Source organism: Alexandromys fortis, unplaced genomic scaffold (assembly GCF_014885135.2).
Source record: "Alexandromys fortis isolate MF-2015 unplaced genomic scaffold, M_Fortis_MF-2015_v1.1 scaffold_126, whole genome shotgun sequence".
In the NCBI taxonomy this organism is placed as follows: domain Eukaryota; kingdom Metazoa; phylum Chordata; class Mammalia; order Rodentia; family Cricetidae; genus Alexandromys; species Alexandromys fortis.
In genome coordinates, this window is record NW_026068018.1 from 1,175,780 (window position 1) to 1,198,133 (window position 22,354).

At 38.9% G+C, this 22,354-nt stretch overlaps 1 protein-coding gene across 1 annotated transcript in view; it reads left to right on the forward strand.

The window, feature by feature from the left end:
* Nucleotides 1-16,958, forward strand: part of Hmcn1 (hemicentin 1) — a 449,244-nt gene extending 432,286 nt beyond the window's left edge. The window contains exons 104-107 of the mRNA XM_050162915.1: nucleotides 3,260-3,610; nucleotides 7,354-7,473; nucleotides 13,991-14,117; nucleotides 15,578-16,958. Of these exons, the coding sequence (XP_050018872.1) occupies nucleotides 3,260-3,610; nucleotides 7,354-7,473; nucleotides 13,991-14,117; nucleotides 15,578-15,944 (965 nt within the window). The 3' untranslated portion in view covers nucleotides 15,945-16,958. The remainder of the gene's footprint in view (nucleotides 1-3,259; nucleotides 3,611-7,353; nucleotides 7,474-13,990; nucleotides 14,118-15,577) is intronic.
* Nucleotides 16,959-22,354: the final 5,396 nt, after the last annotated feature.

Consider the following 22,354-nt stretch of genomic DNA (forward strand, 5'->3'; position numbering starts at 1 on the left):
TCTTGCTATACCTAGTGGATGTATAATATAAGTTGGCTAAGTTGTAACATAGTGTGGTTACTGCCTCAGAGACTTCACATTGAATTTAATGTTTTGGCATTTCAAGTAATATTATGGCCATTTCCTGAGTGCTTCCTAAGTAATGTATATATCAAAGTGAACTTCCAATATAACAGCCATGGCAGCTTGAGTCTCGTGATTATCCTATTACTTCTCTATGCATGTGACATAAATACATTTTATAAGTTAGGAAATATATGTATATGTGGTATGAAAGTTTAAGCATAAGATATTAAGACATGAACACACAATTTAAGTGAACCGGTAATTATTACATTATCTAAAATATGTTGTGTTCACTGTATGCCATTCCCTGAACTAAAAATATCTCATGTGTAATCAAGAAAATGAACTGTTAAGTTATTCCTTTCCACATTATTTAAGTGAAGTAAAACACTATATGGACTTTAAACTAATGGTGTTTTGATATTTGCTTTAAGGTCTTATAATCTGTTTTGCAATTGGTTGCTTCATTTTTCTATCATACAATTTACAGCAAATCCCTCTATAAAATCTCAGTTCATCTGTTTTAATATTGCTCTTAGCATGGTACTTTCCACATAGCAAATGTTCATGCCAGCACCACTTTTAGAAATTATTGTATTAATAGGAGAAATGTGGAACACATCATTTTATTCTTCTGATTAGAGATTAGAGCTTGCTGTCTAGATCTTGTAATTGAATGTCTTGAATAGCCCTTACACTAATGTTTATTTGTTCAGCACTTGAATCAGTAGTTGCAACTCTAACATTGTATTGAGGAAGAAAGAAAGGTCATTACCCTGAAGAGTTTAAAATGTTCATTTTAATTTTTCCTTTCTAGAATGAGTTTTAAAAGAAACTCTTACTTTTAAACATTTTCTAATATTTTCCTGCCACTGTAGTAATGGATTGAAGAATTTAGTTTTGTTTCCCGATTTTCAGCTTTCAGAATGAGCTGCAAAAACACTTCATCTGTTGGCATATAAGTAAAAAGGAAAACGTTTCTAAATTTTCAAAGATATGATGAGTTTTTATCTTAGTAAAATGTGATTCTGTGCCTTCGTTCCCTTAATATCTGGGAGGAAAAAGAACTTGGCTTAACTATTAAATCAGAATTAATAATTGGAAACAGAAAAGCTTCCAGCTTGTAGTTACGGCAGAACCCATGCATCAGGAACTTTGTTTTTTTTTTTGTTTTGTTTTGTTTTGTTTTGGTTTGGTTTGGTTTGGTTTTTTTGTTGTTGTTGTTGTTTTTGTTTTTTTTTTTAATTGAGAAAAGGAAAAAAAAAGTTTCTGCCTCCTCCCAGCCTCCCATTTCCCTCTCCCTCTCCCCACTCCTCTCCCCCGCCCCAGTCCAAAGAGCAGTCAGGGTTCCCTGCCCTGTGGAAAGTCCAAGGTCCTCCCCCCTCCGTCCATGCCTAGGAAGGTGAACATCCAAACTGGCTAGGCTCCCACAAAGCCAGAACTTTGAACGATGAACTGCAGGAAAACTAGTGAAGATGGTTGAGAGCAAACCTGACGTATAATTTCAGCCCTCCCTGGACCTACTTTCAGCTTTTGAGTTCAGGCTTCTCTGCACCCCAGGCACAGCTCCTTATATGACACATTTTGTCAGTGACCGGACTTGGCCAGGCACCAATACCCACTGCTTCTTTATTTCAAGAAGAGTTTACTGAGCACTTCGTTTGTTCTGCCTGGTGTTCTCGGCTGTGGAAATTAGCACTAAACACTGTAGAGCAGGTTTCTGTCCTCATGGTGTTTACCTTCCATGGGGACAAAGGGGCTTCCAGGATAAATATGAGTACAAGTTTAGACTATGATAAATAATCTAAGAAACTCAAACAGGGCCAGGGAAATAGTACTACAGGCCAGGGTGAGTGGCACTTCACTAGAGAGTGGGCTGAAGGGGCAACCAGTGTGTGAAGGTGTAAACAGAAGCTAAAGAGAAACAGGCCACACAGCCTTGCAGATGGGGTCACACTGGTCACACGCAGAAGGGTCCACAGGGCCTGGGCTATTGGAGCACAGCTGGGCAGACGACAAAGAGGCCAGAGCAAAGAGCTTAGATTTTCCTCAAACTGTAATAGGAAGACAAGGAGAGGCCTTGTGTGAGGTAAGTTTCATTTGGAAATGGGCCCTCCTGCCGCTAGGTAGGAAATCAGTTACTAGGCCCACGATCAGTGTGGAAAGACAAACCTCACTTATTTAAGAAAATAAATAATTTTTTAAAAAATAAAAAATGTATTCAACAAAAAAGAAAATAAATAAATGAGCACACGGATCTTTATAGAGCCATAAAAACTAGATCTAAACCCATGAGTGTTTCCCACAGTGCCAACCAACCAGGAAAGCTAGAAGTATATTTGAGGGATCTGTTAGTCAAAGGAGAGAAAGGAAAGACTGGAGAGGTGGTTCAGTAGTTAAGAGCCAAGTTCAGTTCCCAGCACCCACATCAAGTGCCTTCAACTCCAGCTCAAAGGGGCCTATACCGTCTTCTGGCCTTTGAGGACACCCACAAACACATGGAAAAACACACACATACACATGAGTAAAGTAAGAATAAGATAAATCATTATAAAAAGAAAATTTTTGATGTATATGCATATCATTTTATGGGGACATACACAGACATTTAAGTAATTTTGTTTCATTATAAATTACTCTATTTTAGATTTCATCCCTTTTGCATCTTACTCTCAAAGGAAGATGAAACATTTTTAATATTGTAGCATGTCCCTATCTAGTTTAATTCAGAAAGCTGAGTGTGGGGTTTATAATTTTTCCATAATTAAATCCATTACGGTATTAATAGCCCAAAATAAGATGAAATATGTAAATGGCAATCTTGCATGCTACATATAAAGATGTGTGTCAGCTTAGCCCAAATGGATACACATCCAAGCTTGGATTTCCTTTGAAGTCAAGAGGGCAAGACTGAAACTGCCAACTGGGTCTTAAAGCTATAACAGTAATGGAGAGGGAAGATGGATTCCCAGAGCTAGTGTCTGGAATGGTTGTTTAAATAAAATGTGTGCAAAGAAAAAAAAGCTCATAGGAAAAGGCACAGATTCTTTCTAAGTATGCATAACTGAGTGATTAAAACCTTGGCGCTACCGCTGAGAGTAATGTGATATCTTTAGTTTGTTTCACAGACTGATTGTTTTGTGTGTATATATGCTTTCTTTTCTCTCTTTTATGTATCATGGCACACGAGCAGACATTAATGAATGTGAACAAGTACCTAAACTCTGTGCACATCAGTGCTCCAACAGCCCCGGCAGCTTCAAGTGTGTCTGTCCACCAGGACAACATTTGTTAGGGGATGGGAAATCTTGCGCTGGATTGGAGAGGCTGTCGGATTATGGCACTCAGTTCAGTAGCTATAATCTTGCTCGGTTCTCCCCTGTGAGAAGTGACTATCAACCTCCGCAGCATTACAGACAGCACTCCCAGATCTACAGCTCCTACTCTGAGTATAGAAACAGCAGAGCGTCTTTCTCCAGGAATAGAAGGACTCTTAGGAAAACTTGCCCTGAAGGCTCTGAGGCAAACCGTGAGACATGTATAGGTAAATGTCAGCCATATTGCATTTCCTTTCTGTGAGCTCACTTCTTGTCTAGAGTCTAAGCATGTCTGTAACACCTGTTTGGGGCCCTGAATTATATCTGATCTCAAGTCTGAACGAACTCAAAGTTTTAAGACGTTTATCCTGGCACCTAAGGTGATCATAGACTTGATCTAAATAAATGTTGTATTTGCATGTGTGCATTCTAATAATCTTTTCTGTTATATTGTTTCTATTTCTGACCACTCTCTAAAAGTGCTACTGAATTAAGTCCTACATACATATAAATGTCAGAATGTCAGTATTGTTCATAATGTGAGTTTTAGGACGCTACACGTGTTGTCGCATAAGATGAAGCGATCAGATGGTAGGTTCATCTGATGCAAGACCAGTGGCTTAGATATGAAAGTTTTAGTGACTCAGTCAGCTGCTCTGCCTAACAGCCAACATCCTATTGTCCATTGTTCCTAGTCTCACAATGGAATTCCCCAATTCGATTGTTTTGGATGTTTACGAATAGAAAGATAATAGGATCCAGAGCAAGATTTGTTTGCATTGGTCCGGAATGTGTGCTTAGTGTCTTTATCTAAACTCACAAGTTGGTAACTTACTTTTACAAACATTAACTGTAATTTTCCCCTGAAAAACTGAGACTTTATTTTCAGCTAAGTTGTAAACATTGCCATCTGCTGTATATTTAACTCAAGCGTTGGTAGGCAGATATAGTTTGCGTGTCAGTGAGCTAAGGCATCCAGAAGGATGAGCAAATAGCAGTTAGCCCCACTGTTTTGTTAGATGGCAAAAAAAGAGCAAACAGGAAAAGGAAGAAATCCTGTTAAAATTCAGAGACCATTAGCCCAGCCCATTCATCCACACAGCTCTCTCCATGTGCTCTATACATTGCTTCTCCTTAGTGGCATGAACTTTCTGTTTAAACTTTTTTAGTGTTTTAAGGTTTTCTTCTCCTTCTGACTTTTTTTTCATTTCTTTATCTACTCTTCTCCATCCTATTATCTTTTCTGACATGTTTCCTTGGTCAGCTTTAGATAGACCCAGATTCTCCTATTGCCTGGGCTAAGCTATATCTTCCAGATCCTCTGAAACCGTGAGCTTCATACTTGGCTATTGCATTCATGTTTTTCCAATGCTTTTCTTTCTAGTTATCCTGGTGTAGTTAAAATGTATTATTATGGAAATATGAACTTTGTTCTGTGATGAGCTTTCCAAAACTGTGAACACAGTCGATGGCAAATGCTTCAAACGTCAATGCATTCATTAGCAATGCCCTACATGTGGTCCGGTGTGAACAAATACCCCACAGCCACTAATTCGCTGTGTCTCACATCATTCTGAGTGTTTGGCAGCTCTCCACACCTACAGTTCTGAGCTGACTCTTGTCTCTAGTCAAAACTTTTCACTCGTCATTTATTGACATAGTGTCTTCCAGAGTGTCTTCTGACCAGTTATTCTTACTGGTGGAATTCTATAGCCTGCCACCATTCCACTTTTGTCTTCATTTGGACAAGTTCTTATTTTCTGTTCTATTTTTACTCTTTCCTCAAAATCATTGCTTGTGTCCATGCTGTAAGTGAACTAAACCACACCCTCACATCATGCATCACCTGATTGCTGTGCTCTAACATCTGAAGGTGAACAACAGTATTAGAAAGGTTCTCATAGTAACAACTGTGTCCTTTCCATCATTGCCTGTAGCTGCAGCCCCATCATAGGGAGTCTAGTAACCCAACTCCCTCCTTTCCTTCATTGCCTATAGCTGCATCTCCATCATATAGAGTCTAATGAAGTTTTTTCTTCTTGATGTTTGTATTACACCAGTACTACGTGCATCAGAATTATCTTCCTTTGATAGGCATACATTGTTCAAGGCTATTTTAGAGTGAATATATCAGTCATGGAAAATCTAAAGTCAGCTTTTATAACTCAATAACCTATGAATCTTTCCACTTACTGGGGAGACAATGAAGAAGTTTGGATATTTCTTAAAATATGGTAAACATTTTATTGGGGCTAATAAAGATATTCGCACTAGGGCTGCAGACAGCTCTGGAATCATCTAACAAAGGCAACTTACAGCAAACACAGACTGCCTTTAATTAAGCATCTGGGACAGACAATTTACAAAAGGATTAAACTGACCCTGTGGAATCTTGTGAGATTTGAGAAAATTTTAGTTTTTAAACAATTGATCACAGGGCTTGACAGAAATAATGAAGTTTGCTTCAGTTGTGAAAGCAGAAGTCCCACTTGGCCATTTTAAAAATCATATGTTGTGAAGTTCCGTGTTAACGACTTCCAGTTCAAAATCATTTGAATTTCTGTTGTTGTTTTAGATTAAAGCAAATATTTAAAGAGGAAAGACAAAAATAATTCACACAAATTATGAAATGAATACTTTCGTTAGCTAAAATGATGTATCAACATGGGAAGCGAATATTTGCTGAATATGAATCATTACAATTTCTTTTCCGCATGTGCAGAGCACACAACAAGAGCAGATCCATGCTCTGTGACATCTCCCAGGCCTCACTTTGTCTTATCTTTATCCCTACACGTCTACACTGCTGCTCCCACGTCATCATATTCTTCAGTGTTCCATTGGTTAGTGTGCACTCAGGGACCGTGAGAGAGATGATCCAAACAAATCACAATTGGAATACAAAAACAAATGCTGAACTTGAATTATCATCTACTTTCACTGTACTTTCAATTGTGTGTGCATGTGTGTGTGTGTGTGTGTGTGTGATGTTTATTGATTCAATGATTATACCTCCCTTGTGGTTTATAAATGTTTTCCCACTTGTTGCAGTGTAAGAATCTTCCAACAAACCCAACAAAGCAGAACAGGTGATCTCCATGTTCCCTTTCGGCAGAAGAACTGACTGATATCTTGAGACATTAAAGGGGCTGCCCAACTTAGCACAGCTATAGACATGTACTTGCCTCTGATACTTTGCCATTATATAAAGAGATTGAGAACTGTTTCTCACAAATATGGAAACATTTCCACTTAAAAATACCTGCATATGGGAAAGTTATGTATAGACATTGTAGGGAGAAGATCCAGAGAGAGAGAGACTAATGTCTAAAGTTTACATGAAATAAAAACGGGGACTGGAAAGATGGTTATGAGTTTTGGCTGCTCTTCTAAACGAGCTAGGTTTGATTCCCACAAACCATCTTGATCCACAAACCATCTTGAAACAGTTTGTAACTCCTGTCCCAGGGAATCAATACCTCTTTTGGACTCCATATGTAATGCACAGCCATGATACACAGACATACATGTAGTCAAAACACTCATGCACATAAAATAATAATTTTTAAAATGGATACCTCTTTTTCCATTTATTATCAAAAGAAACTTCCAGGTAAATTTCTAGCACAAGGTTGGTTCTTTGGTGCTTTAGGATCTTATACAAATCTGTCACCCCTATCATTTTAATACATTTTAGCAACAAAAAAAAAAAACAAAGTTGAGGTTTCAGCACATATATGTGCATGTATGATGATAAAGAACTGTTTGTACATTATAACATAGTATGGTGCATATTGTAACAAAGTTAACATTTATATCACTAAAAGCATATTCTGATGAATAATAGCTCTAAGCATGAATGTAAAACCGGCAGGAAACGTATCTTATGTCAGCCACTTGTATTGATGGCTCTGCTATTGATTCTGCATACATTTCGCATCACTATACACTCTGTTTTCTTTCTGAACAGATATTGACGAATGTCAGAACAGAGATACTTGCCAACATGAGTGTAAAAATACCATTGGAAGCTACCAGTGTGTCTGCCCGCCCGGCTATCGACTCATGCTCAATGGGAAAACATGCCAAGGTGAGAAGAGCCTAGAGTGTTCATTGCTCCAGTTTGACATTAAAAACTATGGTGGAAGACATGAGAAGATTTTGTAAATAATTATTCTCCTGGCTGCTCCTCTTCCTCCATCCTCATTCGTCAGATGCGAATCTAAGCAATACTTCCGGGAGGAAGTAAAACAAGAGAGAGGTGGCTCCTTGAAGAATCATTAACCCAGTTCATATTAGAGATCTTTCTTAAAGGGTACAGGACACATCTTTTCAAAAAAGTTTTTGCACCATTTGGCGAGGGCGGGAGGGAAAATGAGAAGAGGAACTAGTGCACTGACTACTGATGGGGTGAGGGACCACTCTGTATTCTCTTGTTAGATTTGTTTCCAGGGTGACCAGTAGGGAAATGGTGAGAACCTCTTCATTCTTGGAGTCTACAAATGAAGACTCACAATCATATACTGACTCACGATCATATACTAGTTCCGCTGGAGGTAAAGGATGAAAACAAATGACTTGGTAGTCATTCCCTTTAAGAGCTTGCATTCTAATGCAGACAAAAATAAATAAATTCAAATACTGATGTATAGATTCCATAGTGAGGTCGAGGGAAAAGCATAGTGAAAATAGGAGGTAAAAATACCAATCACCAGATCTCCTTGTTTTTTTGGAAAACAAAAAAAAGAAAAGAGTACTTTTGTGATTTATTATACTGTAATATACTTAGATTGAAAAGAAATAGCCTACTACTCTCTTCTGAGAACCTCCCTCAGTTTTATGAAAAAAATCTAAGCATGATGTATGTTTCTGAGTTTTATTAATTTCCATCTTATACAAACTTTATCCTTTTGAAAAGTATACCTATAAAATCTTTAAGAGAGTATTTTGTCAGTTGCAATAAAATTTGGACTGAATTTTCCCTTTTTCAACTTCACAAAAGACTTGCTAGGAATGCAGTTTGTAGATGTGCCCTGGAAACCAAGACCTGTAGCAAGGATGGCTTTACCTGATGTACCAAGAGGCATTCTCTTCTCTACTCGTAATACTGTCTGAAGTTACCCATTTAGGTTGTTGGGGCTGGAGAAGAAGTCTGAACTCAGTAGAGCCTTGGCTCTCATCCATCAATCACTGAACATTATTAAGAATGTACCTTACACAATAACTGGAGTCAGAAACATGCATATGATTCCCGGTCATGTATACAAATAAAACTACTACTTAAGATGACTATACAAACCCCAATATCCTAGGGTAGTTAAGACTCCACCTCAGGTTGTTTATTCTCCAATGCCCTTTTATCTTTTCTACGATGCTGTGAACACTACAGGCAGTGTACTCAGGAGCCAGAAGTGCTAACTCTCCATACTCTAGAACTGACTCAGCCCAGACATCTTTCTAAAAGAACGCCAGTGTCACTGGGTTTGGTGGCAAATGCCTTTTCATCCCAGCACCCTGTAGGCAAAGACAAGCAAATCACTGTAAGTTTGATGCCAGCCACGGCTACATAATGAGACCTTGTCTCAAGCTTTAAAAAAAAAAAAATTAAGAGCACCAGTACCCAAATTACAACTACTCTTCCTACAGCTCTCTCAAGCACCAAAGGATGCAGGGCAAATACCAAAGCATTTAGAATTATCAACTGAACCGCAAAATCCCTTAAGCAAAGTTAAAGGGTTATGTGATACACTCATTAGAGAGCCTTCTCCTCTTTCTAAATTATACCATTTTTTTAATTGCCTTCATTTAGCTCAAAACATTTTTTTTCAGTTTTCATTTGAGCTACGGAGTGGAAAATGCTGTGAACAAATCAGAACCAGGTGTCAGGGAAGCGTTTGCAATGGAAATGGGTTACATACTTTTGTGGTTTTAAAAAGACATGAGAGAAAGCAGTTCTGCCTTTTAGAGAATTCTTTAAAGAATCGCTTAGGGGTCTCTTTATAGCTCTAGAAAGTGTTTGAGGCATTTACAAGGAGCAAGAGGCTGTTTTTCATCCGGGAATTTTTTTAAGCTTTATACTGTGGTAATGGCCTTGTCGGTAAGCGCCAGGAAATTACAGTGGACAGTATCAAAGGGAACAAAGGCAGAGAATTCTGTCAAAAGTGGAAGTCATCGGCTATAAAATTACAAAAGACAGAAAGTGTGGCCAATCAAGATGTGACTAAAAGTCAATGAGGACAGACTACAAGAACCTCAGCCAGATTTCATGCACCACAAATATCTAAAAAAGAAAACTCAAATAGACTTTTATCCATGATAAATAATGCTTAGTTTGAAAACTATTAATAAAATGATATGCTTTTTAAAAAAAATTAATATTATATTGACACTGCATTTGAAAAGAGTTCTGTCTTCTACATTTTTGTTTTGGTTTTTTTTTTTTTTTTTTTTTGAGGGGGGGATTCAAGACAAGGTTTCTCTGTAGCTTTGAAGCCAGTTCTGGAACTCGCTCTGTAGATCAAGCTAGCCTCCAACTCACAGAGATCCGCTTGTCTCTGCCTCCTGAGTGCAGGGATTAAAGGCGTGCGCCACCACTGCCCAGCAGTCTTCTGCTTTTTTTAAGACATAATGCATGTTTATCAAGGGTCCAGGTTACTTACACTCTCTATAATACAGATGTTCCTAGGATATTATCCTGTATTATTTTTAATTATTTAGAAGCTATTGCTTAGTACATCATATTTTCTGATGCTGTTGATATGAAATCTTTATAACTCATGCCATTCTTTCCATGTAGCAGGGATATTTATATTATTGCCTCCGCTTCAGTTACTCCAGTAATATTAGCGGTGTTTATTAAAAGTCAGATATCGTCACTTGGTTCATTATAGAAGACATGAGTAATGTTCCTCTAATTTTTCTTCGAGACAAGGTCTCATTGTTTAGCACTAGCTTGCCTGGAACTCCCAGCTCCGCCTCCGCCTCTGCCTCCGCCTCCTGAGTGCTGGGATTAAACGGTCAACCATCATGCCCAGCTTTCTCTATTTGTGTTTGGCCTTTTGGTTGTTGCTTTGTTTTGCCTCCCTTTCTTAAGAACAGTGAGTAGATCCACAGGCCACAGATAAAGGAGGTCACCTGCCTCATAGCCTAGTACTTACAAAGATCTCTGTGAGAAGCAGACATTCTGATGGACAAAAGACAGATGGTTTTTCCTCAACATAGACTACAGTCCTGCTGGCCAACAAACGTTCTCATATTTGCTTGATGCATCCAAAGACCTCTTCAAAATGCAAACATTTATAAAGTGATATTAAATTTTGACTGTTTAGACTGAATGTATAATGTGGAAATTTTTAAATAATTCTCATGTTTAGGAAATAATTTGATATTTTTTAAATATTTTTGTTAATTTAGTGTACAAAACAAAGGTTTCACTATGATGTTTTCATGAGCATATATTATTGTACCTTCCTCATATTCTCCCCTCCGTATTTGCCCCACCCCTCTTCCCTTTCCTTCACTGGTTTCCCCCTCCCCGCAATAGTCCCCTTGGCTTTCATGTCAAGCTCATGTATTTATAAGTTCTTGTACTTCTTTATAGACCCACACTGATCAAATGAAACTCAAGGATACTAACAGCTCTTATCATACACACACTGCCGCCATAACACAATTCTTGGGGCTGCCGCGGGCTACTAGGTTCCCTGTTTCAGCATCGGTTCAAGTGCACAAAGTTAGAGAGAAAGGAAAATTTTGAAGTTGGGGGAAAAAATTAAGAGAAATTAAGATAACACTAAGTGAACTTCTTCCACAGTTTCCTCCATGTCTTTTTATTTCGTCTTTAAGACAACCTCAATTTGTCAAAGAGATATAACATGTTCATTGGGAAAAAAAAACATAATTAGAAATTGGCTCACAGGTAATAGACAAATGACAGCTGACATAGAAGTGTGTTTCACACTGGGATTCTCTGTTGTAAGAAAACAGCTTGTAAAATAAGGCCAGGAGCAGAGACACTTCATCAATGTCTGCACAGAGCAAATAACTAGAAAGTCAAGACGTATGGGGACCTCTGAGTGCCAGCCTCGGTGTCCCCTTCAGGGCTCAGAAGCCTTGCAGCAAGCGTGAGACTTAGATCTGAGGGAGAAATGAACTCTCCTCTACGTACTTTTCTGCACCACTTTCTTTATTCTTCTGCTGTCCTCCTAGTCTGTAAAGTTTCCACTTTATATATACACACAAAACAAAGAATTCTCTGAGCTTGGACGTCTCTTTATCTTTGAAGTTCCCAAATGTCATCTATATGAAAGACTCCTTTCCTGACTGCATGTCCTGCCAAACGGAAGATAGTTGCAGGGAGGTGGCTTCTAATGTATCTCAGGGAACAAAGCAGACATTGGGAACCAAGGTTATTAACTGTGTGACTAAATTTCCTACCGGAGGTCCCACACAGTTGGGCAGGGGGAATGGCCTGATGTACCAGTACATGGGAATAATTATGCCCAATAATTCATACTCTGCTGAATCCAAGGGAGAGTGCTTATGGCTTAACAAGATATCTACTGTAAGAATCAGCCGACATACAAAAGGTGGTTGGCCCAGCGCCTTACGAGCTGTGTTTATCTCCATGAGAATGGCTACCATCCTGGTGGGGCAGCCTTCTGTTCTATCAGCTGAAATCTCACTGCATGATTTCTGTGGACTGCACCAAAGACTCTGATCACGGTTTATCTCTCTAGACACTATTTTTTTTTTACTTTATGAATACTACTTCTAAATTGTAAATAATCAGAAACAATATGCATGTAATGAAATCTAAAGTACCTGTTTTAATACAAAAACGGAAGTGGCAAAAATTCAGAATTTGATGTCGGTCATACAGTGCCTCCGGGAATCGCCTCTCTCATCTCTCTAACACTGCTGTAAGTAGTTTAAAAGTTCAAAAACACACTTCACAGATTTAACCCAAGTCCCTACTTCCCTCAGAAGGAGGGATGCTCTACATCCCATGTGCAGGCAGCTGACAAGGCCTGAAAACCTTAGCCTTCCCTCTTGTGATGTCTGGTGAACCACTAGGCCCAGCGCCACTATTTAAATCATCGAAAGGGATATCAGTCCTGTACCCAGTTAGGATGCACCTGTGCTAAATAGATTCCCAACAAAGGTTTGCAACTCGGATTCAACTCTGTTTATTAGAGGGAGATTACCACTATATAATCAAATATTTACTCATTGTCAAACCAGTCAAATTGAATATCAGAAAAAAAAAACTCAAAAGCCTTATTGTTTTCAAACTGAAATCTAATTTTAAATTGCTAAGGTCATGGGTTTGTAGTCATGATGTTTTGTGTCCATCGATAGGCAATATCACCATATGGTATCCTCATTTTTTCCTAGGATTCACGCGGCCTTTCTCCAGAAGGTAAAGGAAGGTTGTTTAAGTAAATTTCAGACCATGAAGTTCTCAGGCAGATTGATATGGGGAGGGTGAACTTGGGAAATGGTGGCGTGGGAATTGATTATCCGAAATGCTTGCCTGCCTTCACACTGGTGGAAATCCACATGTACCAAAAGGCAGGTGCAGGCTGCCACAGTGAGGAGTAAAGAAAAATAACTGTAGGCTCTCAAAAATACCTCAAAAAAAAAGTGTTTATTGGATTTTGTGGACACTCACTCAGAAATCTCTCTCGGTTCCAGGCCACACACATCTCATCCTCGGGTCCTCAATATTCCCAGGATTAAGAATTATGGCACAAAAAAAAATGTTTTCAGAAGGCTGGAAAATTTCCTTCAGTTTTGTGTTTTATTTTATTACATCAGGGTTTCCATTTAATAACTCTGTGAGGAAACCATAAAAAAGAAGAAACAATGTCTTTCACTTGAATATTTCTGCCCTGATTTTGCCGTTGCTCCAGGAAGCATCCCCATGACACTCCGCTGGGGGCGGACTCCGCCGTCAGAGCAGTTCGGTTTTGCTCGGTTTGATAAAACTTGGATCCTGGGGGCCAATTATTTGATCTTAAGGTTTTCTTTTTACAGTCTCTCTCTCACTCTCTCTCTCTTCAAGATCTGACTTACCTAGCAGTGTCCCATGAGTTTGCCCTGTGAATCCTTTAATTTTCACTATCTTCCTTCCCTCCCTGTAATTTGAACTTATAGCACAAAGATTGCTCATTCTATAAAAAGGAAGATTCTTCACTTTGCAAAGTATTTACTCATCCCTTATTATTATTTTTTCTTTCAGCTTGGTCAGTGTGTATCTAAAATATTGTTTAATATTATTTCCTTGACAAACTCATGTGTGTTCTGCTTTTCAAATAGAAGAGACACGTGAGAGCTCATAAAATCTGCCCTTTCACTTCTACAGCTCTTATTTGATAGACTTTTAGCATCTATCAAAGAGACATGTCCTCAGAGCAATCAGGGAAATAACTAAGCCAGGAATCCTGCTCCCCATTCTGTGGCCGAGGCTTGGCTATGACAAACAAGCTCATTGGAGGACCAAGATCTGAGAGCTGCCTCTATATGCCAGTGAAATACCAGTGACTGCTACGATGGCCCCGAGTGCCCCCAACTGATGTTGCCTTGTTTCCTTGTGTGGTCCCTAGATGTCGATGAGTGCCTGGAGCAGAATGTACGCTGTGGGCCGAATCGCATGTGTTTCAACATGAGAGGCAGCTACCAGTGCATTGACACACCGTGTCCGCCCAACTATCAACGGGATCCTGTTCTGGGGTACGTTTCACTTTCTTATCCCAGACATGCTTCTGGGAACCCTCTCTTTGACCAACCTAAGCCTTGTCTATAGTCATGTGGAACTTACAGGAAATCAGTATTGTGTGGGGATGCAGCCTGTTCCTTCTATAAATGGACAAGAGATGAACTCATTAGGCAGCTCCCTCTGTAAACCAAACCATCATTTGTGATTGCCAAGCCTTCCCACCACGGAGTCACAGTGTGGCATCCAGGGCTCTCCCACAACATCAAATGCTTTATGGTGTTGAGAGCCTGCCTTTCTTTTGAAAATTCCCCATTCGTTTGTACTGCCTCAAGCTGGTAAGTACTGTCAGCAGGTAAACTGTTCCAAGAAGTACTTTTTTTGTTGCTATGGTGACTCACCGTGGAGCAAGAGATGGGAGAAACATGGGTGAGTCGATAGTCTGCCCATCGATGATGTCTTCCTTACAAATGCTGGTGTCTGGCAGTCTTCTTGGTACTGGATAAACTGTTCTAATTTTTTCTCCATGCCGTCCAGGTAACTATGATGATTGAAAACAAGGGATAATGTTTATCTTAGATGGTCCCTGCTCATTGCCAGATGCTCACTGAAGCTCACACTTTGTTTTCTTCCTAGTAATGCTTCAAGTTACTGTAGCGTGTGTGTGTATTGCGCAAATCCCTCCATAAGCATGTTTGTAATTAATATCATAGGAATGGAAAAAGAAAAGAGAGGATTAAAAATATAGATGTTTACAATGTATCTAAAAATACTATGACTAAAGAACCCATGTTTTTAGAAAATAGCCCTTTGTGGGTTTTTCCCCTCTGGATGTCTAGAAAAATAATTTAAATGTCATTATGACCCAGCGTGGGTTATGAAAGAAGGAAATCATTTTTAATGTAAAATAATATGAAACAAAGATTAAAAAGGAAGTCATGCCCCTGCCTAGAAATCCTAAGTGACCTTTAATTGTTCTGAGAAAAATAAACCAAATAACTGTATACCCTATTTCGACCTTCAACCAGCATTAGGATAAGTGTTATCATGTAGTTTAGTCTTATTTCTAAGAAGCCCTTGTTTTCAAGAATGTGCAATGCTTTTGTTTGTAAGACTGGCTTTTCATTTTACGATCAGTGCTCCTGAGACTTTGATGGAGCTGTGCTAGACTACGTACTTATGCATAAGGCCCTCATCCAATCTCAGCACCCCACCAAAAAGAACTGAAGTATTCTTGCTTACTTCAGGAACTTCAATTCTTCTGGTTTTAATAGAGCTGGGATATCGATACTTGACTATAGAGGGGTATTCTCTTAGCTACCAATCATCTCTTTTGCATTAGTGATCTAGGACATGGGGAGAGCCACATTTTGTAAGTAAACAAATTACAAAGAGTGACCATGAATAGTGACCACCTGTGTCATATCCTGCTCCAAGGTGTATAACCACACGCATCTCATTTATTTTCTAACCTTAGGTTCTGCCTTAAGAACTGCCCACCCAATGACTTGGAATGTACCTTGAGCCCATATGCCTTGGAATATAAACTTGTCTCTCTCCCGTTTGGAATAGCTGCCAATCAAGATTTAATCCGGCTGGTTGCATACACACAGGATGGAGTAATGCATCCCAGGACAACTTTCCTCATGGTTGATGAGGAGCCAACTGTTCCTTTTGCCCTAAGGGATGAAAATCTGAAAGGAGTTGTGTACACTACACGCCCACTACGAGAGGCAGAGACCTATCGCATGAAGGTTCGAGCTTTATCCTACAGTGCCAATGGGACCATTGAGTATCAGACCACATTCATAGTTTATATAGCGGTGTCTGCCTACCCCTACTAGGAGGTACTCCAGAACCTAGTCCGAACATTTAAATTGCATTAATCCTGGCAATCGAGGACCCCTGCAGCTATCTATCTCTTGAACAGTTGCAATCTTGGCAACTTGAAAATGGTGCTGTACTCTGTAACCTGTTTGTTCCTTGGTACTGCTGAGATGTCTGTCTAATCCAACTATGGTCATGTATCTTTCAGTAAGGCCTAGAAGAGTCCTTTGCTATTTTCTTTATTTATTACACTGGAGCAGTTACTTCCCAAAGATTATTCTGATCAGCTCGTAGGACATTTCATTGATGTTGTATAGTAGCATAGCAGATAAGAATATTTTCATGGAAGCAATATTAAAAAAACTAATTCAAATAGATTTTTCCAGCATTTGGCTATTCTTAGAAGAGTAAAACCAGTTATTATATGTTTTGATAAAAGCTTATGGCATAATTTAAGATTTTTAAAATATTAATATACGACTTAGACATCTCCTTTCAAGTTTTTTTTGTGTCAATTTTAAAGTTAAAAAAGAAACCCCACTATTCTGAAATACAGTACAGATGTAAGTTTGTTTGATCCTTGTTGGAGCTTAGCATGATCAAATACTCGATACATTCCCAGTGGTTTTGTGAAATTATCTGAACCTCTCACTATGTTATCAGAAAGTTACTTTAGGCAGTCACCCATGGCGTGGGTCTTTGGCATTTCAACATAACCTTTTATTCACTTAGCTCCATAACTTTTACATTCCATATTTTTTAATTTTAAGGCATATCAATAGAACAGATTTCTTGAATATTTGTAATCATGTATGTTCAAGTTAACATGTTAAACGTCAATACACTGTACATGGCGGTAATGGACTCTGTAAGCAATTGTCAAGATGTATTCTATTTTTATGAAGTGTATATATTACCTTAGTGTGTATTTTCTATATAATATCTTGATGGACTCTTTTATAAAGTTATTTTATAAAAAAAATTACAGTGAAATCAGCCTAAATAAAATTTTCACATCTTTTTCTTAAGAACCTAAACTGTGTTTCCTTATAGATTGTATTAATTTCTTCTCTGTTGCTGTGACAAAAATACTCTGGGGAAAAGAAGTTAAGCGAGAAAGGGCTCATTTTGGCTTACAGTTCCACAGGAAGAAAGCCCGCAATGGCAGGGAGGATGTGGCTACAGCAGGGATAGCATAGAAGCTTGTTGATCACATTGCATTCACACTCAGGAGGCAGAGAGAGAAACAAGCTGGACCAGATCATAAAACCCCAAAGCCCTCCCTTGGTGACAAGTGCCACCTAGGGGTCCTGGAGGTGTTGGGGGAGTTGGGGTGTTAGAGGTGGGAGTTTCAGTTGGTGTGGGTGCTGGGTAGGCATGCAAGACAGAAGCAGTTAAGCAAGGTCCTGGCCTCCCTGGTCTCAAGGTCAAAGGGTTTTCCACTCTATGGGAACACAGAGGTGTTCTAACCCAAGGACATCTCAGCTGAGGGCTCAGACATCACTGCTAAAGGTGGCAGTGATGTCATTTGGGATCTTTGGACTCTGGGAAGGGGCTAGACAGTTCCATAACCTTCCCAAACAGTGTCACCAAGGAGGAACCAAGGTTCAAACACAAGAATCTATGAAGGATATTTTACATTTGTACCACGATACAGCCATTATAAATACTGAAGTTTTAGGGATAAAAATAAATGTGCAGTCATTACAACAGCTCAATATACATGGCATTATCTTTCATATTTTAGAGGGCCTTGGCATAGATAACTTGTGCAACTTAAGAGAATTCAGTTAGTTAATGGCAGAAGTGTCATTCCTTCTGTACTTAACCTCACAGTTTTCTCATCCATCTGCACAGTCTCCTTGCATCTCAGCTTACAAGTAAATCCCTTAAAGAAATATGAGAAAACACACACAGTGGAAGGAAATGAGTCAAACAGTTCAAGACCTGAAAGTGGAAATAAAATCAAGAAAGGAAACTCAAACTGAAGGAAATCTGGAAATGAAAATTTTAAGAACTCCAGAGGCAGTCCTCTAGACTACAAGAGATGAAGGCATTGAAGACATGATTGAAGAAATAGATACCTTAGTCAAAAAAATATTAAATCTACAAAAATCATAGTATAAAACATCCAGGACACTATGAGGCCAAATCTAAGAATAATAAGAGTAGAGAAAAAAAACAGGTCAAAGGCTCAGAAAATATTTTCAGCAAAGACATAGAAGAAAGTTTCCCTAACCTAAAGTACTATACACCTATCAAGGTACAAAAGGCATAAAAAAATCAAAGAGACTAGACCAGAAAATAAAGTCTCCTCTGCCCATAATTATCAAAACATTAAACCCACATAATAAAGAATATTAAAAGCTGCAAGGAAAAAAGTTGAAGTAGAATATTAAAGACAAACCTACTAGAATAATATGTGATTTCTCAAGGAAAACTAAAAGTCAGAAAGGCTTTGACAGATGTGCTGCAGACTCTAAGAGACCACAGATGTCAGCTCAGACTACAGTACCCAGAAAAACTGTCAACTGCAATTGGAGAAAATAAGACAATCCATGAAGAAGTCAAATTTAAAAAATATCTACCTACAAATCCAATCCTACAGAAGGTGCTAGAAGGAAAACTCCAACCTAAAGAGGTTAGCCATATCCACAAAAACATAAAAAATAAATAATCTCAGACCACACCACAATAACAAAATAACAGGAATCAAAAAACAATACTCATTGATACCTCTTAATATCAATGGTCTCAATTCTCCAAAAAAAATGACACAAAATGGATGCAAAAACAGTACCCATCCTTCTGCTGCCTCCAAGAAACACACCGTAATATTAAGAATAGACACCTGATAGGCAGTGATGGCACACACCTTTAATCCCAGCACATGGGAGGCAGAGGCAGTGGGATGTCTGAGTTCAAGGCCATCCTGGTCTTCAGAGCAAGTTCCAGAACAGCCAGACCTATACAGAAAAACCATGTCTAGAAAAGCTAAAACTAAAAATCAATTAATTAGTTAACTTTTACAAAATTAGACTTCCAGAATAAAAAGATAGAAAAAGATATTTCAAGCAAATGGATCTAAGAAGAAAGCTAGTGTAACCATTTTAATATCTGACAAAATAGACTTTGACCAAAATTAATCAAAGATATAGTAAAGGCCATAACATATTCATCAAAGGAAAAATCCACCAAGAGAGCATTGCAGTTCCAGTTCCTAATACCCATGCTTATATGTGGATATTAGCTGCTAAGTCAACCACACAGGTTCGGTTAAGGTAAGGAACTAGAGAATATAAGTAGCTCTTGTTAGGAAAAGGAAATATAATAGATAATGATGGATGATTGGAGTAGAGCTGTAATGGGAGAGTAAAAGGGTCATGAGGGAGAAACACAGAAGTAACAGTTAAAATTAAGGGCCATGTGAGGGGTAGTATGGAAACCTTATACAACAGAAGCATCAATATTTACACACACAGACAAAGGCAATCTAAATAAAATTATCAAATAATGGGAAAGAAAGAGCCCCAGCTAGACGTCTCTTGTCACCAATACTAGGATTGGGTAACATCTAACTAAATCGTTGGCCAGACTCCCTAAATAACCCAGGTTGTTGCCAAGACTAAATATCACTCTCTACAAACTGACAACAAGGCCCCATTGCTGAAGACAACACCTATACAACTCACTAAACATGGTGAAGTAGGCTGGCTTTCTTTGCTTTATGTCTAAAAACACCTCTGAGTACATGTGATAATTGTCTTTCTGGATCTGGGTTACCTCACTCAAAATGATGTTTTCTAGCTCCATCCATTTGTCTGCAGAATTCAAGGTGTCATTTTTTTCTGCTGTGTAGTACTCCATTGTGTAATGTATCACATTTCTCTTATCCATTCTTCGATTGAGGGGCATTTAGGTTGTTTCCAGGTTCTGGCTATGACAAACAAATCTGCTATGAACATAGTTGAGCACATGTCCTTGTGACACGACTGAGCATCCTTTGGATATCAAATCAATACCAAAAGTGGTATTACTGGGTCTCGAGGAAGGTTGTTTCTTAATTTTCTGAGAAATCGCCACACTGACATCCAAAGGGGTTGTACCAGCTTGCATTCCCACCAGCAATGCAAAAGTGTTCCCTTTTCCCCACAACCTCTCCAGCATAAGTTGTCATCAGTGTTTTTGATTTTGGCCATTTTTACAGGTGTAAGATGGAATCTCAGAGTTGTTTTGATTTGCATTTCTCTGATGACTAAGGATGTTGAGTATTTTTTTAAGCGTCTTTGAGCCATTTTAGATTCCTCTGTTGAGAGTTCTCTGTTTAGGTCTGTACTCCATTTTTTTTATTGGATTATGTGATCATTTTGTGTCCAATTTCTTGAGTTCTTTGTATATTTTGGAGATCAGACCTCTGTCTAATGTGGGGTTAGTGAAGATCTTTTCCCATTCTGTAGGCTGTCGTTTTGTCTTGTGGACTGTGTCCTTTGCTTTACAGAAGCTGAGAAAAAAATATTTTTTCAGTTAAAGGAAAAAGTAAAAATAAAACCAATAGAGTTTGAATTATGGAAGAAATAAATCTAAAACAAAACCAAACCACCTAGCCCAGTGGTTCTCAGCCTTCCTCATGTTTTAACTATTTAGCACTATTTCTCATGCTGTAGTGACCTCCAACCATAAAATTATTTTTGTTGCTACTTCATAACTATAATTTTGCTACTGTTTAGTTGTAATGTAAATATCTACATTTTGCAGTGCCCTTAGGTGACCCCTATGAAAGGGTCATTAGACCACAAAGCGTCGCGACCCAAGGTTGAGAACCATTGACCTAGTACATCTTGTCCCTATATAGAGAAATTTCTATTTCTCTCTTGTGTCATAAAATAGATTTCTTTCTACCATGTCAGCTCAGGGAAGCTCGAAGAACTTTTTTTTCTCTCTACATCATCCAAATGATGGGCCACAAGAGATATTTTGCACAAGATTTGGAACGATGACTTAATGCTGTATCCATGGAGCATTTACATTTGGAAGGTCACTACAAGTGCTATTTTAAGTCAGGGACCTTGTTATTAGCTGTTAGCTCCTCTGTTTGGGATTCTATTTTCCTCCTTTCTACCTCCCCATGAATCTTTCCTTCTTGTCTACATTCCATGGCTCCAGGTATATATCTATTTCGTTGATCAGTTTTTCCTGCTTAAGACCTGCATCACTGAAGACTGATGGGGAGCAAAGTTGGTTCGTGATTGTTGTGGGCTGAATTGTTCTCTCCTCTAAATTAACCTGGCCAGGCCATAACCCCAAGTGTGAATGTCTATGGAAATGAGAGCCATCCAGAGTAATCCCAATGGAATGAAATCGCAAAAGTGGAGCCTCCTCTTATCCAGTTAGTGTCCTTGTAAGAAGAAGACAGCTCCATCTCTGGCCCAGCAGCACCACCACAATATGAGGAAGTGAGAGACAGAATTTGTCTGCATATCAGAAAGCCCCCAAACAGAAGCCAAACCTCACCAAATCTTGATCTTGAACTTTCTAGGCTTCAGATCAGTAGGGACACAAGTTTCTGTTGAACTAAGAAATCTGGTGTTTTCTTTATGGGAGCCCAACTGACTAATTTGGGGATCCACATAGGGGTTCCAGGACATATTTGTGGGGTTTGATTTTCTTTAGTATTAATAAAAGTGTAGTACATGTTAGGATTTCTCATCTGAGTCTAAACAAGTGTAGGAGAGAGCTGAGAGAGAGGAAATAAGCTCAGGGCCTTCTCCCATCCAACAACAGGATGCTCATTGGTCCAGTTGCGGTGTCAGGGTTCCTGAACACCTGACAGTCTAATTGTGAGTGTCAGAATTGCACCACAAATTCAGTTCCCCATCTCATGAAGGTCTTTGATGTTAAATCTGTGACACTGATTAAAACAGAAATGTGGCCCTAGCTTTGGGACGGAGACTTGTAGAGAAATTAGATGAAGCTGGACACACCGAACTCATCTTTTGGACAGCAGGAACCCCAACCCATGTCTGAGAAGGCTGGTGTCCCCTTTTTCTAAATTGTCTCTAGTGACTTCCTGTAAAGTCCCCTTTAAGAGACTGCTGACTCTCCCCACACCTATGCATAAAAACTCTTCTTCCCTCTAAAATCAAACTGAGAATCTGTAGAAACAGAAAACCAACAGCCAACACTGTTGCATTAATTTTTCTGGGGGAAATTTGAGCAAGCATCTATTTACCCTCGATGGGGTGAATAAGGGAGGTCACATCGACAGAGAAATAGACTTCCAGGTAAGTACATCCTAGACAGAGAAGGCTGACACAAAAACCCTTAGCATCCCTGTCATCTAGGACTCAGAGGCAGCTTGGCTACTGTCATGTCTCAAGGGTCACGTGTTAACCATCTGTATTCACCCCACAGGTCACATCTCACAGAC